General features: G+C 38.2%; 1 protein-coding gene across 1 annotated transcript in view; it reads right to left on the bottom strand.

Annotated features, from left to right (window-relative positions):
- Positions 1–19,422: 19,422 nt before the first annotated feature.
- Positions 19,423–20,316, bottom strand: part of LOC100564424 (protein-glutamine gamma-glutamyltransferase 4) — a 38,566-nt gene continuing 37,672 nt past the window's right edge. Inside the window, exon 12 of the mRNA XM_062957849.1 lies at positions 19,423–19,856. Coding sequence (XP_062813919.1) covers positions 19,715–19,856 — 142 coding nt within the window. The 3' untranslated portion in view covers positions 19,423–19,714. The remainder of the gene's footprint in view (positions 19,857–20,316) is intronic.

A 20,316-nucleotide genomic window follows, 5' to 3' on the forward strand; every position in this document is an offset into this window, starting at 1 on the left:
TTTATCATGATAGATGTTTTAACGTTGACTATGTTATTAGTGTAATTTGTTTTACGTGATTATTTGTATCCTGTTTTTCAGTTTGATGTTTAATTATTTTATGCGATAAGCTCACTGTTGTTATTATTTGTATTATAATCATTATAAGGAGCCCCGGTGGCAAAGTATGTTAAAGCACTGAGCTGCTGAACTTGCAGACCAAAAAGTCGCAGGTTCAAATTCCGGGAGCGGAGTGAGCGCCCGCTGTTAGCTCTAGCTTCTGCCAACCTAGCGGTTCGAAAGGATGTCAATGTGAGTAGATCAATAGGTAAGGTAACGATGCTCCATGCAATCATGACGGCCACATGACCTTGGAGGTGTCTACAGACAACGCCGGCTCTTCGGCTTAGAAATGGAGATGAGCCCCCCCCCCCCCCCCCCCCAGAGTCAGACATGACTGGACTTAACGTCAGGGGAAAACCTTTACCTTTAATCATTATAAACGAAAATCCGGTCCATGAACCTCCTTCCTCTTTATTTAATTATTTTATTAATTTTTATTCCCACTCCTTTCCCCAGAGCTGACCATTGCATTGGATAGACCACATCAGCTCTAGATTATTAAATATGGTTTTCTGTGGACAAGCAGATGGTGACTACTGGATGCCATATGTTCTGTATCAGAAAGTAGAACTAATGTGGTCTATCCAATGCAATTTTCTGAATCAGCACCCCAGATAACCAAACCGAATCTAAAGTTGACCAAAAACTGATTTGTAACCCTTTTGATACTAACGCTGGAGAGTGGTCCCCGGTCAAAGTGGTCCCTGGTCAAAACAAGGTTGGGAACCACTGCTTTATTGGCTCTGAAACCTGGTGCAAGTTTGCATCACATGGGCTCCCAGTTCTGCTGAAGCAAACAATGCTAGAAAGATTTGCACCCTATTTTCTCAACAAGAATTCAGTACAGCACCTTCTTATTATAACCAAAACACTAAAAGAATGAAAGAATTATGTCACTTTTTTACCTGCCCATATGTCCATTCACTACCAGGCACATTTGCTAAAGTATACAGAGTTCCGATATGATTGAGGACATATTCATTTTTCTGAGCGTCACCAGGCAGGAAAGTAGAATCATCTTAAAACAAACACAGAAATGCATTACTTTTTTGTTTATTTATTTAATCTACTGTTAGAATGTTGACCTGGGGAAAATAGTTGCAGGGAAGGGCAGACAGAATGGCTGTCAGAAACATAAAAAATGTTGGTAGGCAATGCACACATATAAGATAATAGAGGGCTCACTAGTTTGCTAAACATGGTGAGAAGTGTCAGGACACATTTAGATGGCTTTTGCTGTGTATTTCTGTTTTACTTCTGCATTCACTTACCCCCTTTATAATCATAGGGATTTTGGGAGTGGGGATGAGGAGTAGAGCGATTGGCTTCTTTTGTTATTACAGTAGAGTCTCACTTATCCAACGTTCTGGATTATCCAACGTATTTTTGTAGTCAATGTTTTCAATACATCGTGATATTTTGGTGCTAAATTCGTAAATACAGTAATTACTACATAGCATTACGGCATGCATATTGAACTACTTTTTCTGTCAAATTTGTTGTATAATATTATGTTTTGGTGCTTAATTTGTAAAATCATAACCTAATTTGATGTTTAATAGGCTTTTCCTTAATCCCTCCTTATTATCCAAGATATTCGCTTATCCAAGCTTCTGCCGGCCCGTTTAGCTTGGATAAGTGAGACTCTACTGTAATAACATTCAGGGAAGCTACCACTATAGCACTAAACTCATCTTCCAATGAATTATGAAAAATATATGAATCAAAAAGAGGTATTTGGTGATATACAGCAGAATGCAGAAGCATTCTGCAACTGGGATGGGGTAAGCCAAGTTTTGGAGGACATTAACTGAGTCTACAGTCCTATCTCTATGAGCTACGATTCCTGAGTCAAGTCCTATTTCAATTCTGGAAAGCAGTTGGAGATAAACCATGGGGTGGCAATGGAAAATCTGTAAATAATTGAATACATAGGTGTCAAAACAGCAGATGTGGAGGGGTGCTATAGGAGTGATTAACAAGTGTCCCTTTGGCACTCCTGAGTAAAAAGCAGAATCCAAACCCTACCAGAAGATTGTATTTGAGTCAGGACTTTTTCCCACATGTCTCTTTTTTTTTTGCTTGAACTGCCATTGCAATTTTAGAATACCCTTTGAGTAGCCACAGCCCAATAGATAATTATTGGATTATCAAATCATGTTGGTTTTAAGAGAAAGTTGCTGAAGTAGACGTATCTTATACGTCATTTGTAGAAATTAAACCTTTTAAAACTATGTTGATTACCTTTACACCAAGGATTGAACAATACATAGAAGAAGTTCCTTCCAGGGCTGCAACTTTCAGGTCTCGTTTCTGTATCCAGAATGTATTTTCCAATAATCGCATCTGCTGGACTCACCACAGTTATGAGATGCTAAGAAAAACGTGAGATCGTCACAATATTGTAACAGAAGAGGATGTATCATAAGTCACTGCTCTGCATAAATGTGAATATACAGTTGTTTGGAGAATGCACCAGAAGTTCTGTTCCTTAATTACCAAAAATTACCACAAATAATGCAACCCATGATAGCAATTCTGATACTGAAAATGTTTACATAATTCCCTTTTCACTCTATAATTATAGCACTATGATTCCACTTTACATGTTATTATTATGTATTATGTATTATTTATTATTATTGTTTTGTTGTTGTTATTATTCTCATTAAATATTAGGATTTGTAGTTTGGTAGGCACTGGCATGTTCAAGCTGATGATTCTAAATTCCCTAAACTGCAAATCCTGAGATTCCATAGGATAGAACCATAACAGTTTATGGTAGAAACATACTGCTATATTTGTAAGATATGAAGATGCCTCAGTACCATTTCTTGGACTTTTCAGGACAAGACTTCATCCAACATATGCCAACAGTAACACTGAAGCCTGCCTTGCACTCCCTTTTTTCTGAACACATACATGTTTTCTCTGTCTCTGAACTATGCCTTCCTCACAAAACTGGGACTTACGACTATTGGGACTTGAGACTAGTAGTCCAGAGAGTATCGTGGAGTGTGTTTACCTGTGATGTAAGTTTTCTAGAGGCTCCTACTGTAGGAATTGATAGCAATAGTCTTTGTCTGGCCTGCATAGCTTGGTAGGGTGTGCGAAATGACAGAAATCCGTTTCGAATTTAATTTCAAAATTCAGATGGCCCGTTTCATCTTAAAAATATTTTGAAAAAATTGAGGGGATGGTGTTTCATTTTGAATCTGAATTACTGAAGTTTTGTTATTATTTCGTTATTTTTGTTCCATTGGTGGCAGTGGGGGAACTTTAGAGGTCAGTTTCTCTGCCATTTTTAAGACATCAGGGTGAAATTTGGGAATAATTATAGAATACATTTGTGACTGTTAGCCTGTCAAGTTTGAGAATGTTTCGCTCATCCACTGATTTTAGGACATTTTAAAAGTTTTTACAAAAATGTTTTTAAAAATCCAAAAAAGGTATCCTTTTGAATTTCTCCACAGTGGCAGAACATGAATAGGGCATCATTCTTGCAAAGTTTCAGAAAGATCCAGTCATTCATTGATTTTTAGGAAAATGTTAACATTTTACAAATAATTAAAAACAAACAAACAAAAGAGGTATCCATTTGAAATTCTCCACAGTGGCAGAACATGAATAGGGCATCATTCTTGCAAAGTTTCAGAAAGATCCGGTCATTCATTGATTTTTAGGAAAATGTTAATTTTACAAATACAGTAGAGTCTCGCTTATCCAACATAAATGGGCCAGCAGAACGTTGGATAAGCGAATGTGTTGGATAATAAGGAGAGATTAAGGAAAAGCCTATTAAACATTAAATTAGGTTATGATTTTACAAATTAAGCACCAAAACATCATGTTATACAACAAATTTGGCAGAAAAAGTAGTTCAACACACAGTAATGCTATGTAGTAATTACTGTATTTACGAATTTAGCACCAAAATATCATGATATATTGAAAACATTGACTACAAAAATGCGTTGGATAATCCAGAACGTTGGATAAGCGAGTGTTGGATAAGTGAGACTCTACTGTAATTAAAAACAAACAAACAAAAGAGGTATCCTTTTGAAATTCTCCACAGTGACAGAACATAAGTAGGGTGTAATTCCTCTTCCTTTAAGTTGACATTTCATGACCACTAGTGCAAAAGATTTTGTAGTTCCACTTGTTTGATGTTAATTTACCATTGAGTCTTCTGCTTATCAAATGCAAACAGGCGTTTCCAATAGAAATGGAACCCAGGAAACATTTGTTAGGAGGCGGGGACAAAACCCCTCAGCTAAGGCGGGCTAAAGTCATTTGGATCAATTTGGAGAGATGTACTTTAAAAATAACTTTTCCCCAGAAGAAGTCTTTACATTCTTCAATGAAGAAGAAATCAAAGAAAATGGTTTCCACAATAACTCTATTTTTAAACATCACTTTCCACTTTCCATTACTTTCCATATATACTTGTTAATATAGGTAATATCTATACTTTGGACATGCTAGACTAAATATAATGTTAATCTCAAGCAGAATACATGCACTGAAATGAACAAGGCTCATTAATCACATGTCTAAATTTCCTTGATTTCAGAAGGTATACTGCAGTTAGTATTATTAAAGATATGTTACTTTCAAAATTAGATTCTCCTTCACCATGTGTTGTGACAATAGGCTGTTGGTTAACTTGGTGAAAGGGATACTTCCAAAAATATATTCAGATATTTTGATTCCCAGTCCCTCAGGCACAAACTCCTTTCTTGTCATAGTTAAAGTGGTACAAAAGGAAAATATGGAAGGACTCACAGTGATGGACACTTGTCATATCCAACAAGAAATGACAGCTGTCTAAATCAACAAGTTTTTTAAAGTGGATCTTTCAGTGTAGAGCGACCCAAATGTATTTACCTCCTTCCCTTTGGTTGTAGAATCCTTAGCATACCATCCTTGGTCCTTCTTCCCAGACTTTGTGTTCAAGGATAAAAGTGTCCCATTACATGGCTGAGGCTTCTCACCTGTTACACATTCATAAAGTGTAATATTAATAAATAACATGAAAGAATAAAATGATACCATGATTTTTTATACCTTCCCCTCAATACTTGTCTGGGAGTAGTGAATTAAGATTCATTTAATTCACTATGAATTATACAATTGTTGTTATGAAAATGCGCCACACAAATTCTAAAGGGCATTTGGAGATATTTTTGACCTAGTCAGAGGGAAGCACAGAGGGCCTAAAAATTACGCTTTGTCTACTCCAGATTTATCTTCTGCTTTCTCCACATCGAGACTCAAAAATTAAAACCAATATGGGGAAGAGCACATATAAACACAAGATTAAAAACATAAAAGGTAATATGTTAAAATATGCTCAAAACTAGGTATAGAATCAAAACATAAATCATGCAAATACTGAAAAAGTACAAGATAAAAAACTAGAGCGGGAAAAGTCCTTGCAGTGAAGAAAAATTTTAAAAATCAACAGTATTTATTTCCCCCGAAAATGCTGAATAATTTGAGGGACCATGATGGGCAAATTCTTCCCTGATGGCCTCTGACAGTGAATTATGGAAAATGGAAGGGATGACAACAGGAGAGAAAAAAGACTGATATGCAAATTGTGTGCTTCTGAATTCTTTTTTAAAACAAGGATGCTGGTGCTAAGGAAGAATGTGGAAAAAGGAGATGTAGTTGAAAAGAGGAGTGAAGCATCTGTGAAGAAAAAGTAGAAGGAGCAATAACAGAGTGCAGGGAAGATGTTTCTGAATACGCTCACTGCGATTTGTTGAGTTGTTTTTAGTTTAGTTTATTGGATGTTTGTTTTTACATGTTATACGTTAAATGTACCTATGTTGATGTATTTCATTGTGTATTATTAGGCTTGGTCCCCATGTGAGCCTCCCCGAGTCCCTTCAGGGAGATGGGACTGGATACAAGAATAAAGTTGTTGTTGTTGTTCTGAGGAGGAAAATCTGCAATAGCAGCAGCTGATTCCTTCCAAGTCAGTGAATCTACTATGATTTGTGGGAACTATCCAGGGTCCTGAACCCAGCCAAGAAGTTCAGCACATTGGACAGCTCCCTTAAAATTCAGATTACACCATTCTGAAAAATAAAACATGCATTTTCTTGCCCTTGTACAATATGTTCTTTTTCAAACCCTTTGTGTTTTCTGATTCCACATTAAGGACTAATTGAACTTGTATTCCAAGACTTATTTTAATGCATGCTTGCTTACCAATGCTGAGTTTCAGGGTGATTTCCTCATTGGCTTTCAGCTCCCTGCTGAGTGTTATCTTCAACTTAAACTCCTGTCCACGTCGCACAGCCAAGTTCTTATCCTTAAACTTATTGGTACGATGGAGGGAAGCATTTTCATCTTTACAGATATCAATTCCAACAACCTTCAGAGAACCCTCTGGAAATGAGAGCAAAGATAGTTAGCCTTCTCTTCCAGTTTTCACTTCGCAAGGTAAATGAAATGATGGTTTTAAGAGATAAAAGACAAGCTGTAGCTACATTTTGAAAATGCATATTTAAATAAACAGCTTAAGTTAAAAGAAAAATCTTTTTCCCACACTTCATAACTTTTTTTTGTTATTTAACCAGGTTTTCTAGGCACAAGAGTTAACTTTATTTTTTTTCTGCCACTTTCCTTTTGACCACGACAGTTTCAACCAGCAATATTTTTTAAAAAAATTACACAGCTATACTAAGCATACATGAACTGAATTGAATTCTGTGAGAAGGGAAGTGCTGTGAGTGCCCAAATAGTTTGCATTCTAGAGGATGTTGCATCCTGAGAAAAATGGGGGATCTCCTGGCTATGTTTTTCTCACTAAATACTGAAGCTGTACTTGTGGTTCAGCTATGGCTAGTCTATCTCCTGTGGTGGCTCCTTGACACAATTCTTTAGCCCTGGATCTCCTCATATCGGAATGTACTAGTACCAGTTCATTTTAAATCCTAGTTCAAAGAACTAATAGTTAGCTTTGAAGCCCTAGATGGATTAGACTCTTTCCTGGAATCTGGGTGTTTCCATATTAACTAACTTATACTTAAATAAAATTAGCTAATTTCACTTTTGATTGCTTTTTCTTTATGAGTTGAAAAGAATTCTGCTAGAGAAAGAAGGTGCCCTGGATATGGAAGGCCCTCTCCAGACTGAATGTTGTGGTAGCACCATTATCATCATTTTGACAACCAACAATACTTCTTTATTCACCCAAACATTCCAGGTGATATAAGGTTTTATCTTCTGCATTGTGGTGGTGGTGGTGGTGCACTCTGGCACCACGAGATGCAGAGCTAACCTTAAGAAATGAGGCAACAAAGTGGAGTCCATGACATGCGAGTGTGGAGAAGAGCAAACCACAGACCACTTACTACAATGTGGTCTGAACCTTGCCACATGCACAATGGAGGACCTTCTTATAGCAACACCAGAGGCATTCAAAGTGGCCAGCTTCTGGTCAAAGGACATTTAGCATAATGCCAAGTTTTAAACTTTGTTTGTAGTTTTTCTATACATTATAACTGTATTCTCAATTCGCTTCTCATAAGATAAAAAATACAGGCAACGAGTTTATGAAGGAGAAAATTCAAGAGGAAAAGGCAGGATTATTTTGTAAATTTGTTATTTTGCAAATTTCGGGGAAACGAATTCCACATTGGGAAACACTGATTTAGCTAGTACGTTCTGGACATTTTTACCCCATGCTATCAAATAAGACCAATAAGGGAAAAAAATCAAATAAGACAAAACAAACTTTTATTATATACTTACCAGTGTTCTTGCTCATGATGCTTCCTGTCTTTGCTCCTATGAGATTTGAGAAAGCAGTTGCTCTGTGCACCAGGTTTTTGTAAATAAACTGAAGGAACGTTCCCCCTTTTAAATGATTTCTGAGATGACAGGGCATACAGTTTTTTCCTGTTTTCAAAGAGGAAGTTGAAGCATCATCATATGATGTAATTTCTTTAAAAATGTAGAATTCTCTGAATTTAAGGAACACATATCAAGTGAGATAAGAAATACAACAAATATAATTCTGACATCGAAAAAAAGAGAAATCAAATTTTACTAAATTTGTTGTTTCATTCAATTTTAAAATGCCGTATTTATTTTTAAAATTAAAATTTATTAAACTTTCTGTGAAGCAAATCATCATTGATTCTAAATTCATTTAAAAATAAATTCAATTAATAAGTTACTGAGCTAATTTATTGGAATTTGTCAAGAATTGCTTTGTTAGGAAATGCAATGTTTTCTTTATGGAAAAGGTATGCTCCAAAACAAACCCCGTCCTGCAAACTGTTGAAATGTTGGAATTCTTTCTTACCAGCTTAAACTAACCAGGTTTCTTCTTCAAATAAAAGATTTACTCCAACATTTATCTTTCGCAGTATGTGCAAGCCTCAGTAGCAATGGGATTAAAAACTTCAAAAAATTGAATTTCATCCAAGGCCAATTTTGGAAGTGAAAAACAAAAGGAAATATGCATAGGATACGTAGTTATTTGGGAATGGCCAATCTTTACATACTGTAGTCAATCCTCTGTATTCGCAAATTCCGATCCTGTGGATTAAACATCTATGATTAGAAAATTTTTAGAAAAAAATCTAAAAAGCAAACTTTGATTTTGCAATTTATATGATGGACATCATTTTACTATTCTATTTTTTTTTTTACAAAATAGGACTTGAACATCCATTAATACTGGTATCTATGGGGATCCAGGAATCAAACCTCAGTGATACCAAGGCCTGACAGTATAGTATGCCCCTTTCTGTTTCCTTGCATTGTTTAATGTTTCAGTGTAACTAAACAACTCTAACCCTGTTTCAGAAATGATAAAAACCAGAGGGAAAGGATAACACATTAAGTTCACATTAATATTGTAAAGATCCAATTTAATTGTATTTGTTAGAAGGGTATTTTAACAAACAAATTGGTAAAAATATAATATTATATGAAATATAATCCATCAGCGTTGCCTCAGAAAAATCCTGCAAATCTCTTGGGAAGACAGGCGGACAAATGTCAGCGTGCTTGAGGAAGCAAATACCACCAGCATTGAAGCAATGCTCCTACGCCATCAACTCCGCTGGACTGGCCACGTTGTCCGAATGCCCGATCACCATCTCCCAAAGCAGCTACTCTACTCTGAACTCAAGAACGGGAAACGTAATGTTGGTGGGCAGGAAAAGAGATTTAAAGATGGACTTAAAGCCAAACTTAAAAACTGTGGCATAGACACTGACAACTGGGAAGCCCTGGCCCTTGAGTGCTCTAATTGGAGGTCAGCTATAACCAGCAGTGCTGTGGAGTTCGAAGAGGCACGAATGGAGGGCTTAAGGGAGAAACGTGCCAAGAGGAAGGCCCGTCAAGCCAACCCTGACCGGGACCACCTTCCACCTGGAAACCGATGTCCTCACTGTGGGAGAACATGCAAATCAAGAATAGGTCTCCTAAGCCACCTAAGAACCCACCCCCAAGACACCAGAGATGGAAGACAATCCTCCACGAGCTACAAGGGATCGCCTAAGTAAGTACATCTCACTACGTTAAAACAGTGGATGTGGCTCTTAATGAGACATGCTGCATTATCACAGGAAGTCTACACCCCACACCGCTGGAGAAATTATACTCTTTCGCTGGTTTACACCAACTGCCATCCCTTGGGAAATAGCAGCCTGTAATGAAAGGACCAAGGCATTGACATCTCCGGCCCATCCTCTATTCGAATTTAAGCCAACGCCTTAAATCAAGAAATAGCTTCCTAAGATCTACAAAGATACTCACAGAAACACCTCAGCAAGCAAAAGTCCAAAAGTGGCAGGTTAAAACCCAGAACCTCAATCAGTGGCTGATAACAGATGACAATCTCCCCCCTGGACACACAGAAGATTGGATCACTTGGAAGGTGCTAAACAGACTGTGCTCTGGCACCACGAGATGCAGAGTTAGCCTTAAGAAATGGGGCTACAAAGTGGAATCCATGACATGCAAGTGTGGAGAAGAGCAAGCCACAGACCACTTACTACAATGCAACCTGAGCCCTGCCACATGCACAATGGAGGACCTCCTTACAACAACACCAGAGGCACTTGAAGTGGCCAGCTTCTGGTCAAAGGAAATTTTGTATAATGCCAGGTTTTTAACTTTCTTTGTGATTTTCTATACATTATAACTATATTCTCAATTCACTTCTGACATCATTTTTTTAAAAAAAAAATAATAATTTATGTGATATATTTATGTTACATGGTATGAAAACTGAGAACTGGGAATTGCTGGCCCTTGAGCATTGTAAATGGAGGTCAGCTGTTACCAACAGTACTGTGGATTTTGAAGAGGCACAAATGGAAGGCAAAAGGAAGAAATGTGCCAAGAGAAAACACATCAAGCAAACAAGGGTCGGGACTGCCTGCTCTCTGGAAATACATGTCCTCAATGTAAAAGACCATGTGGATCCAGAATAGGACTTCACAGTCATTTACAGAGCCACTGCCAAGACAATTCTATTCAGCCTTTGGAAAATAATCATATTTGGCCTATGATAATGATAGTTATGATACAGTGTTACCCAAAAACCCTTTCCAGAATAAAGTTTTAAAAATCTGATTGATGATTTTGCACTCAGATGTTGGGTATTTTGTAATTAGATTCCAAAACTCGGAGATGGGTGCTTGCTTTGGAAATTGTGACATCTGAGATAATCATTTTTAATGGGAGGAAGATAGTCCTTGTTTTTCTGAAGAAATCTTTTAGGTTTTTTTGTAGAAGAGGGGAAAGGGAAATTGTAATTAAGAGGGGTAAACTCAGAAACCCCTTAAACCAATTCATCTGAAGCAAACTATTTTTTTGAGAAAGATTGAGTCATGTATCTTAAACACTGTAATCTTCCAACCATAAGGAACCAAAACAACCCCACAAAGTAAGAAGTACTTTAGCCAAAATCCTAGAGAACTGGACTGTGGGTTAAATGTGAAAATTCAATCAATCACTGTGTTTGTACGCTACCTTCTTCCCCAAGACTTGGGCTCCGTTTTGGGCTTTTCCTGGCTCAAGTACGTCATAAGGTTGCAATTTTAATTCTAGGCTTTTCTTTTTTATATATAACTCAAATGATATTTTGCTGTCACAGATTAATTTCTGGCAGTTCCAAGATTGTAATTATAATTGTAACATTTTATTCTCCCTCTTTAATGGATGGATGTATTTGTAATTTATTTCAATTTTAAAAAAAGATATATCAGAACAAATGTCTCTTTCTTTTCCTTTTCAACCCAAAGTTATACTATGTTTATATTAGTGAACCAATGAAATGATGCTTATCTAGCATATGTACCTGGAGTTGCCTGGGTTTGCATTTTCTAATGGTATTTATTAGCTGAAGTAACTGTTAGTTTTGTAGTTGTAGGGATGGTTCTATTACCATACTGAAACATACAGCAGTAGTTTCTCTATCCCTCAGGTGCTGATCACACTCAGGTGATATAGGTCTCCATGACAACCTTCTGGTGCAGTGGTTCTCAACTTGTGGGTCTCCAGATGTTTTGGCCTTTAACTTTCATGACAGAAGCTGAGATGTTTAAAAGAACAATAACACGTTTATTCTGGCACAAAGCTTAATGGTTACAGTAACTTTCTCTTTAGAGGCACTTTGGTTAACAGTTGCAAGGCTAGAATGAGGTGTTTCAAACTTCTTAAAATGTCACTTCTTTCTTTACTGCTCTAAACTGCAGTCACCCTGTGAATTACAATCACATATTATCTGTTCCTTATCAGGAGACAGACTACCTTAAAATAAGTCACCAAACTTATTTTAAATTGACTCAAAAATAAGCATTTGAGTCTCCCTGATCCCTTCAACTGAGGATCAGTCTTCACTGTACCTCATCAGGGCACAGACTAACCTTCTTTTTCAAACCTGCACTTCTCCACCAAAACGGCAGTTGGCTCCGCCCCCTTCTCCATGGCAACCAACTCATGAGTGCAGAATAACTGAAATATTGGCCCTTTTAAAACACAATTAAACATGACATCTGTAAACTAAAAAAATTCACACTTCGTTACACATCACATAGCCCAAAGTTGCTTAATGCTTATGCTGAAAATTAAACTGACCTTGGGGGCATTCGAATGTTACAGAATCTTAACAAAAACGATCGGCAAGTGTTTCAATTTCTAAATCCTCCCCACCTGCATGTTTCTAATTTCGATTCATGTGCACAAATTTAACAAATTTGATACAAAATATGAATTTGTCGCACCTCAGGTTAGCTTCACCTTGCTAAATACACCAGGCTGCACACAGGTTGAAGTCTTTTGTAGTTTATTAGGAAATAGGAAATAAATAGTTCTTCAAAAGCAAAAGTAAAGTTCCAAAAGAGATGGTTGCAAAACGAGGCTATAAAGAATAATCCAAGAAAACATTAGGCATAAAACAAGGTTCCATTAATGCATGACAAAGTCCCATGAACATGAACACACAAAGGCTGTAAGAAATCTGGGAAAACAAGAGCTTGCTTCTTGGCTTGAACGAGAAGTTGCTTTGACAAAGGTTTCTCTTTCAGCACACTCTTTGAATACCCCTTGCATATCATGAAAGCATTTCTTTGCCCTCAGACCTCCACAAATAGTGTTTGCTATTCTAACACTTCTGCGAACCCGAAATTCCAAATGACCAGCTCGATCCAAAGATTCTGTTTCATCAAAGCCAGACAGCTCGCTAGCATTAGCGTCTGTCTGTATGCTATCAGGACTGCAAGACAAGGTAGACCTGCCTCTTCTGAAAGCAAAAGAGAACCATACTGTTGAAAGGCAGCGTAACATTTTCTTAAGTGTAATTGAAATTAAAGAGAAGGACAGTGGTTTATTTCTATATAATTGCATGTCTCTCTGTGTGGCTACTACCCAGAAATTGCATTATATGGTCAGTGTAGACTCATAAAGTGCAGTTCAATGGCATAGAACTGTATTATATAAATTTACACTGATCATATAATGCAATTTGTATATGGCAGTGTAGATGGTGCCTCCTTCTTTACTGTATTGGTACAAATCCCTATCACTTGGCCAAGGTTAAGAACTCAGATTTATGAAAGTGAGGAGGTTTACTTCTGAAGGTTCAACTTTAGACCAGCTGGTGACAGTTTTCCTCATTCATTTCAAGGTAAATGGAGACAGAGTTAGTGATGAACTCAAAAAAGGGAAGAGAAACAACTCACTCAACTGCAGTTCGCTACTAAGTAAATCATTGCTCATTACACAATGATAATCGTATAGATTTTGCAACAATAGGATAGACTGAGTGACATTCTGAAGAACGTTTCTGGGACATATAGGACAAATTTATCTATAGCAATGAGTTTGAATAAAGCAAATCCCCAAAGTATATCCCAAAACCCACACTTGACACAAAAAAGAAAGGGGAGGATAATTTTTCCCTCAAAACTGACCATTTTTCTAAATCCCTATCTAAAAACCTCAAGCTATACTACTCGAAAGTATTCAAATTATTTATTTATGCATTTATTTATTAGAATTGTATACCGCTACTCCCAATTTGGCTCAGAGCAGTTTACAGAAATAGATTAAAACAATACAATTAACTTTAAAATAACAAATAATGTACATTGCACAAAGAAATAGCCCAGTATATCACGGTTAATGAAGTAGATGAGTTCTTGAGCATTATTTCTTGTCAATTTGGCAAAATAATATGGAAAAAAATAGAGATAGATTCCTACACCATCAAAGTGAAGAGCTGTTTAATATGTTTCAGCAAACCTTTTATCTAAAGCTAACAATAAGCACTTGTGAATTGACACAACCAGACTATGTAAGCCTTGCATAGGTAAGCAAAATATTTTCTTTTTTTCTTTTTTTTCAAATAATTTTATTGGTTGAAGTTAATAGGATACAAAATATAAAAAGGAGAAACTTCTATAGATAAACATATACATCTAATACAGGTACGTTGTTCCCCCAAACAGACATATTGCAATATTCTATCAAATCTTTCCCCCCTACCCCCCACCCATAAACTGGTGGTTAAATCCTTGTGCCGACAGGACTGCTGACCAACAGGTTGGCTGTTCAATTCTGGGGAGAGTGGGTGAGCTCCCTCTGTCAGCTCCAGTTCCAGCTCCCCATGCGGGGACATGAGAGAAGTCTCCCACAGGATGGCAAAACATCAAACATTCAGGGGTCCCCTGGGCAACATCCTTGCAGGCAGCCAATTCTCTCACACCAGGAGTGACTTGTCGTTTCTCAAGTCGCTCCGGACATGAAAAAAAACCCCGTGAACCCACCACCCATTACTTCCAACACTACCCTTATATCTACTTTAGTAAATTCTCCTTGTGGCTATTTTAAAGTCCACGTTTATCTTCCTTTCCATGTATTCAAATGCCAGCCTCCATATTTTAACAAATTTTTCATTATTTCCTCCCAGATACCATTAGATAGCTTGGCCATTTGAATATTTTCTTATAAATTTTCTCTCCAGTCCTTTTGAGATAGATCTTTTTCACCTTTCCATGATTTTGTTATTGTCAGTCTGCAAAATTATATTGACAAATTTTCTCTTCACCTTTGCTAACTCTCTAAATATTCCTAAAAGGCACATTTCTGGATTTTTCTTAATTTTCTTAGTAATCAATTTGTTTGTTTCCTTAATCACCTTTCCCCAAAAATCTGGTACCACCAAACGTGGAAGAATGTGCCTTTCTGCATCTTGCACTGCCAGCATCCCCTCAGCTGGGTTTAATCCATTTTGGCGATTGTCTCTGGTGTTATATAAAGGTAAAGGTAAAGGTTTACCCTGACATTAAGTCTAGTCGTGCCCAAAACTGGGGGTTGGTGCTCATCTCCATTTCTAAGCCAAAGAGCCGGCGTTGTCTGTAGACACTTCCAAGGTCATGTGGCCGGCATGACTGCATGGAACACAGTTACCTTTCCACTGGAGCGGTACCTATTGATCTACTCACATTTGCATGTTTTCGAACTGCTAGGTTGGCAGAAGCTAGGACTAACAGTGGGCGCTCACTCCGCTCCCAGGATTCGAACCTGCCACCTTTTGGTCTGCAAGTTCAGCAGCTCAGTGCTTTAACACACTGCGCCACCACCAGGGGCCCCAGGCACCACATTATGGGACAGTGTAAAAGGGACCTTAGTATGGAGTTCCTTAGAATGGAGCTTAGTTTATTTCTCCAAGTCATTGGCATGCTTAATTCTTAATCAAAATCACTCTCTTCTGCATGCATTCTAACAAGTTATGGGCCCAGATTATTTTAAGAGTCCTGTGAATGGATTAAGGTAGATCAAAGCATCGGGCTGTCATGCCTCCCCTCAATTCCCATAAGTTCTTTGGCCAATCAAATGGCTCAGAAGTAGGAAGGGAGACTGCTAAGCAAGAGTTCTATTGTTTGTGTTACTGACAGTTATTTTGTGTCAAAAGCATTGCATAATAAATAAATTTAAAAGTGATGAAATAAAGGAAATCACAAGCAACTAAATACTTTTAGACCTAAAGTGGGCAACAGCGACTGCATTGTCCGTAGCTTTAAGCAACTCCTCCTCTGTACATGAGACAGGACATTGTGGGCAAGCATACATATGCTTTGTTCTGCTCCACAGTCACACAAGGTGGAGGATTCCTCCAGGTAGTGCCATCCTGCCAAGTTGTCTTTAGATCTGCCCACTCCACTTCTGAGTCTGTTTAAGGACTTCCAAGATGCCCATTCTTGGTTTGCCCCTGGAGGAAGACCCTCATGGGGGGCCATCCAGTTAGAATTGCCAGGTTTAGCTGCCCAGATAGACACCCTTGCTGCTGCTTGAGGAACATCAAGAGGAGTGGTGGTTCTCATGAAGCCCTTCCTTGATTTGAGTCTGGTGGGAGGAGGCTGATAGTCATGCAATGGGTGGCTTTCACAATGTTCGACCTTATTTCTCTCGCAGTTAGCAGCAACTTCCTGTCGTATGTCAGGAGGGGCAATGCCAGCTAACTTGTAGAGTTTATCAACAAGTGTAGGTTTAAGGCATCCTGTGATTATTCTGCATGTTTCGTTTAGTGCTATGTCCACCTGCTTCACATGGGTAGACTTTTGCCAGACAGGACAGGCATACTCAGCAGTTGAGAAAGACAAGGCCAGGGCTGATGTTCTTACTACTTGTGGGTCTGCACCCCATGCGCTGCCAGTCAGTTTCCGCAGGATGTTGTTGCATGCAGCTACTTTGTGCTTGGTGTTCCTATATGTTAGTGTTCGATCTAAGGTGACAGTGACAGGGAGAGATTGGGCAGGAGGAGACAGCCATGCACCAGAGCCCGGGGAGCATGGGATACCTGTCAGGACACCCATAGCTGATTCTGCATAGGAACCCGTTATGGGTGTCTGCAGTGCTAGAACTTGGGGGCTGGATCCCAAAGCCTGGTCCATTCCCTAGATTAATTCAGATAATCCCACATTCATTTTGCAGCTGCTTGTGGGTTGATCCAGTCCTACACCAATCTACATGCATATGATGTGTGATTGTGGTATTTACATTAAAAGTTGTGTCCAGCTTATTTAACCTATAATACAATTTGCTTGTTTCAGTACAAATTCAGCAAGAACTGTTTCTAGATAATTAATGTTACAATTGTTTCTAACAACAAAACAGCATTTTTGTAAGTCCTTAACAAACCATTTGGTTAGAATACTTATGTTTGCGTTACGTTTTAATGATCAGCTGCCTTATTGAACCCTGATATGGTAATAAGATAATTGGAAACTGACACCTCTTGGTGTGGCCTAACATCATCTGTTTCCTATGGAGCCTCTGGTGGCCTAGGGGATAAAAGCCTCATGACTTGAAGGTTGGGTTGATGACCTGAAGGCTGCCAGGTTCGAATCCCACCTGGGGAGAGCGCGGATGAGCTCCCTCTGTCAGCTCCAGCTCCATGCGGGGACATGAGAGAAGCCTCTCACAAGGATGGTAAAACATTAAAACATCCGGGTGTCCCCTGGGCAACGTCCTTGCAGACGGCCAATTCTCTCACTCCAGAAGCAACTCCGGTTGCTCCTGACACGAAAAAAAATCTGTTTCCTTAGTAGAAAGTTAAGTTGCTTTAATCCTTCAAAGCCTAAAAGAAGACAATTTGATTCTTGCTAAGGAATGGCCACTTCCTTCTGTGGTCAAGAAAGCATTGCTTAACCTCTTTGAAATATTTCAAGTGGTAATACTGGATGACATCTAAATTGGTTAAGCAAACCACATGCACTAGAGAAGAGGCTACGAGGTATGCAATTGTGGCTTTAGAAATTAAAAATGCCAGTTTTAAAAAAGCTTTTGACAACCATGTGATTCTGTGACAAGGTCCCAACTCTATGTGCACATAAGTTCTAAGGATGGGCACTTCACATTTCCAGTGGGTGTCAATTTACCTCTATTCATCCCAGATTCAAACAGTCTACCGTGTGATGGCGCAAGGCAGGCCCCATCCTTGCCGCTCATAAAAGCAGCAAAACGGAGCAAAAATGCTCCATGTTAAGAGATGGTAGATTGGTGTTTCTCAAACTGTGCTCATCCAGGTGTTTTGGACTTCGGCTAGCAGAAATCCCAGCTAGCTTACCTCCTGTTAGAAAATGTGGGAACTGAAGTCCAAAACATCTGGAGGAGCACAATTTGAGAAACTCCAGTCTAGATAATCTGCTTCATCCAGAAACCCTTGGAGTTGTGAAGCCACCAAATACTCCAGTATCTTTCCTAAAAAGAGACTAGCCTGTAGTTGTCCAGTGCAGAGGGGTCTAGGGAAGGTTTTCAAAGAAGTGGTCTTACCACGGCCTCCTTGAGGCCTACAGGACCCTACCCTGATGTAAGGAGGCACTAATCACTTCCCTGACCCATTCCACCAGTTCCCCTTTGGCCTATTTTTATGAGGCAGGAAGTGCAAGGGTCCTAGAGCACATGTGTTAGCTCTGACCCCTCCAAGAATCCTGGATGAGAAAGTGCTGAAAATTTCACCAATATAAATACTAGTTTATGCTGCCAAGGAGAGATATTGTTATCAATGTGAAATCTGGTTTTGAGGTATTGGGCAACAGCAGAAGGGTTCCAACTGGGGACAGTATCCACACTACATCACAATTAAAGGTGTGCATCCATATCTTAAGTAATCTTAAGTAACCTCTGAAACAGAGCTCTTGAGGCTGGAGCTGCAGCTATATAGATCACTAGTTACTGCTTGCCCCTTCTCAGAAACATAAATATGTATAAAATATAAATATTATATATGTTACTAGCTGTGCCCGGCCACGCATTGCTGTGGCTTGTCTGGTGGTGTTGGTGAGAAATTGTTGCGGTAGTGGTGATATTGAATGTCTGTTGTATGGTTGTCTTTATGTTTAGTACGCACACTGAGGTGGATTATATGGCAGTGTGGAGTCAAGATAATCCAGTTCAAAGCAGATAAGATTCTAAATGGGTTATATAGCTGTGTGGAAGGACCTTGAGTCTACACTGCCATAAAATCCAGTTAAAATCTGATAATCTGTGGAAGAGGCCTAAGTGAGGCCTAACTGTGCCTGTCCCCTGGGCTGAGTAGGTTGCTAGGAGACCAAGTGGGCGGAGCTTAGCCTTCAAACTGGCAGCAATTGGATAAAAACTATTATTCCTCTCCCTGTAATTGGGACTTTATTTTTCTTTTCTTTTTGTTGTATCAACCTAGAGCCATGAATGATGGGTTGTGTTGTCAAATTTCGAGGTTGGGGGGCCTGTAGTTTTGTTGTTTTGTCCGCTGCCCTGATGCCATCACACTTTTATATATATAGACTAGCTGTGCCCAGCCACGCTTTGCTGTGGCAAAGTGGTGGTGGTATTGGTTAAAAATTGTTATGTAATTTTTATTTGACGTTATTTGCAATTTTTTTATTAATTTTATTGTAAGTTATATTTTTATTTATTATATTTTATTATTTTCTTGTATTATTTTTAGTTATTTTCTGTTATTATAGTATTTTATTGTATTAATTTTTAGTGTTTTTTATTATTTTTATTGGGTTGCTAGGAGACCAAGTTGGAGGAGCTTAGCCTTCTAACTGGCAGCAATTGGATAAAAGCAATTATTCCTCTCCCTCTAATTAGGACTTTATTTTTCTTTTCTTTTTGTTGTATCAACCTAGAGGCGTGGATGATGGGTTGTGTTGTCAAATTTAGAGGTTGGGGGGCCTGTAGTTTTGTTGTTTTGTGGGTCGCCGTGATGCCATCACTCTTTTATATATATAGATAGATATGCATAATTTATACATGTGGAACAGACAAAAAGCTAATACCACTAGTTTCTGGTAATGATCTTTATTGTTATGCAAAGTTGTAAGGAAAAAGGAGGTTTTGTGGGTTGAATCATTTGCGATTATAAAAGAAAGATAGCTCTCTCTGTATTGTGCATATTGATTGTTTATAAAATATAAGAAAGGAAGGCTATCAGTTTTCAATTTGCTAAAATCAAGCAGCATTTTCTTTAAGTATTCAAACTCGCAAGCATTTTTGACCATTTATCTGTCGCTTCTCTTCCAGAATTCATGCTGTGAGCAGTGTATGTTATTTTGGCATAATCTGGTGGCATTTGAAAATACAACTATTCAGTGATTTCAGTAAATCCCACTGCAGTGATTCCTTTCACTTGAGTGGAGTTCCATTTGGCCACTATCATTTGGTCTCCAGTTTTCTTTGCCATGTACTCTATTTTGGATGTTATCCTTTCTTGTGGTAGTACAACCCTAATAGAGAAACAAAATAAAAACATGCAAATCATAGAAATCAGTACACTCAATCCTGTCTAATTCTTGTTGTTGTTATTATTATTATTATTATTATTATTATTATTATTATTATTATTATTATTATTATTATTATTATTGAGAGGCTGGGTGGCCATCTGTTGGGTGTGCTTGGTTTGTGTCCTCCATGGCAGAATTGGGTTGGACTGGATTACCAGAGTAATTATTTCATATTACAGTAGAATCTCAATTATCCAACATTCGCTTATCCAGTGTTCTGGATTATCCAACGCAGTCTGCCTTTTAGTAGTCAATGTTTTTGTAGTCAATGTTTTAAATTCATTGTGATATTTTGGTGCTAAATTTGTAAATACAGTAATTACAACATAGCATTATTGAGCACTGAACTACTTTTTCTGTCAAATTTGTTGTATAACATGATGTTTGGTGCTTAATTTGT

Source organism: Anolis carolinensis, chromosome 6 (assembly GCF_035594765.1).
Source record: "Anolis carolinensis isolate JA03-04 chromosome 6, rAnoCar3.1.pri, whole genome shotgun sequence".
Taxonomy (NCBI): Eukaryota; Metazoa; Chordata; class Lepidosauria; order Squamata; family Dactyloidae; genus Anolis; species Anolis carolinensis.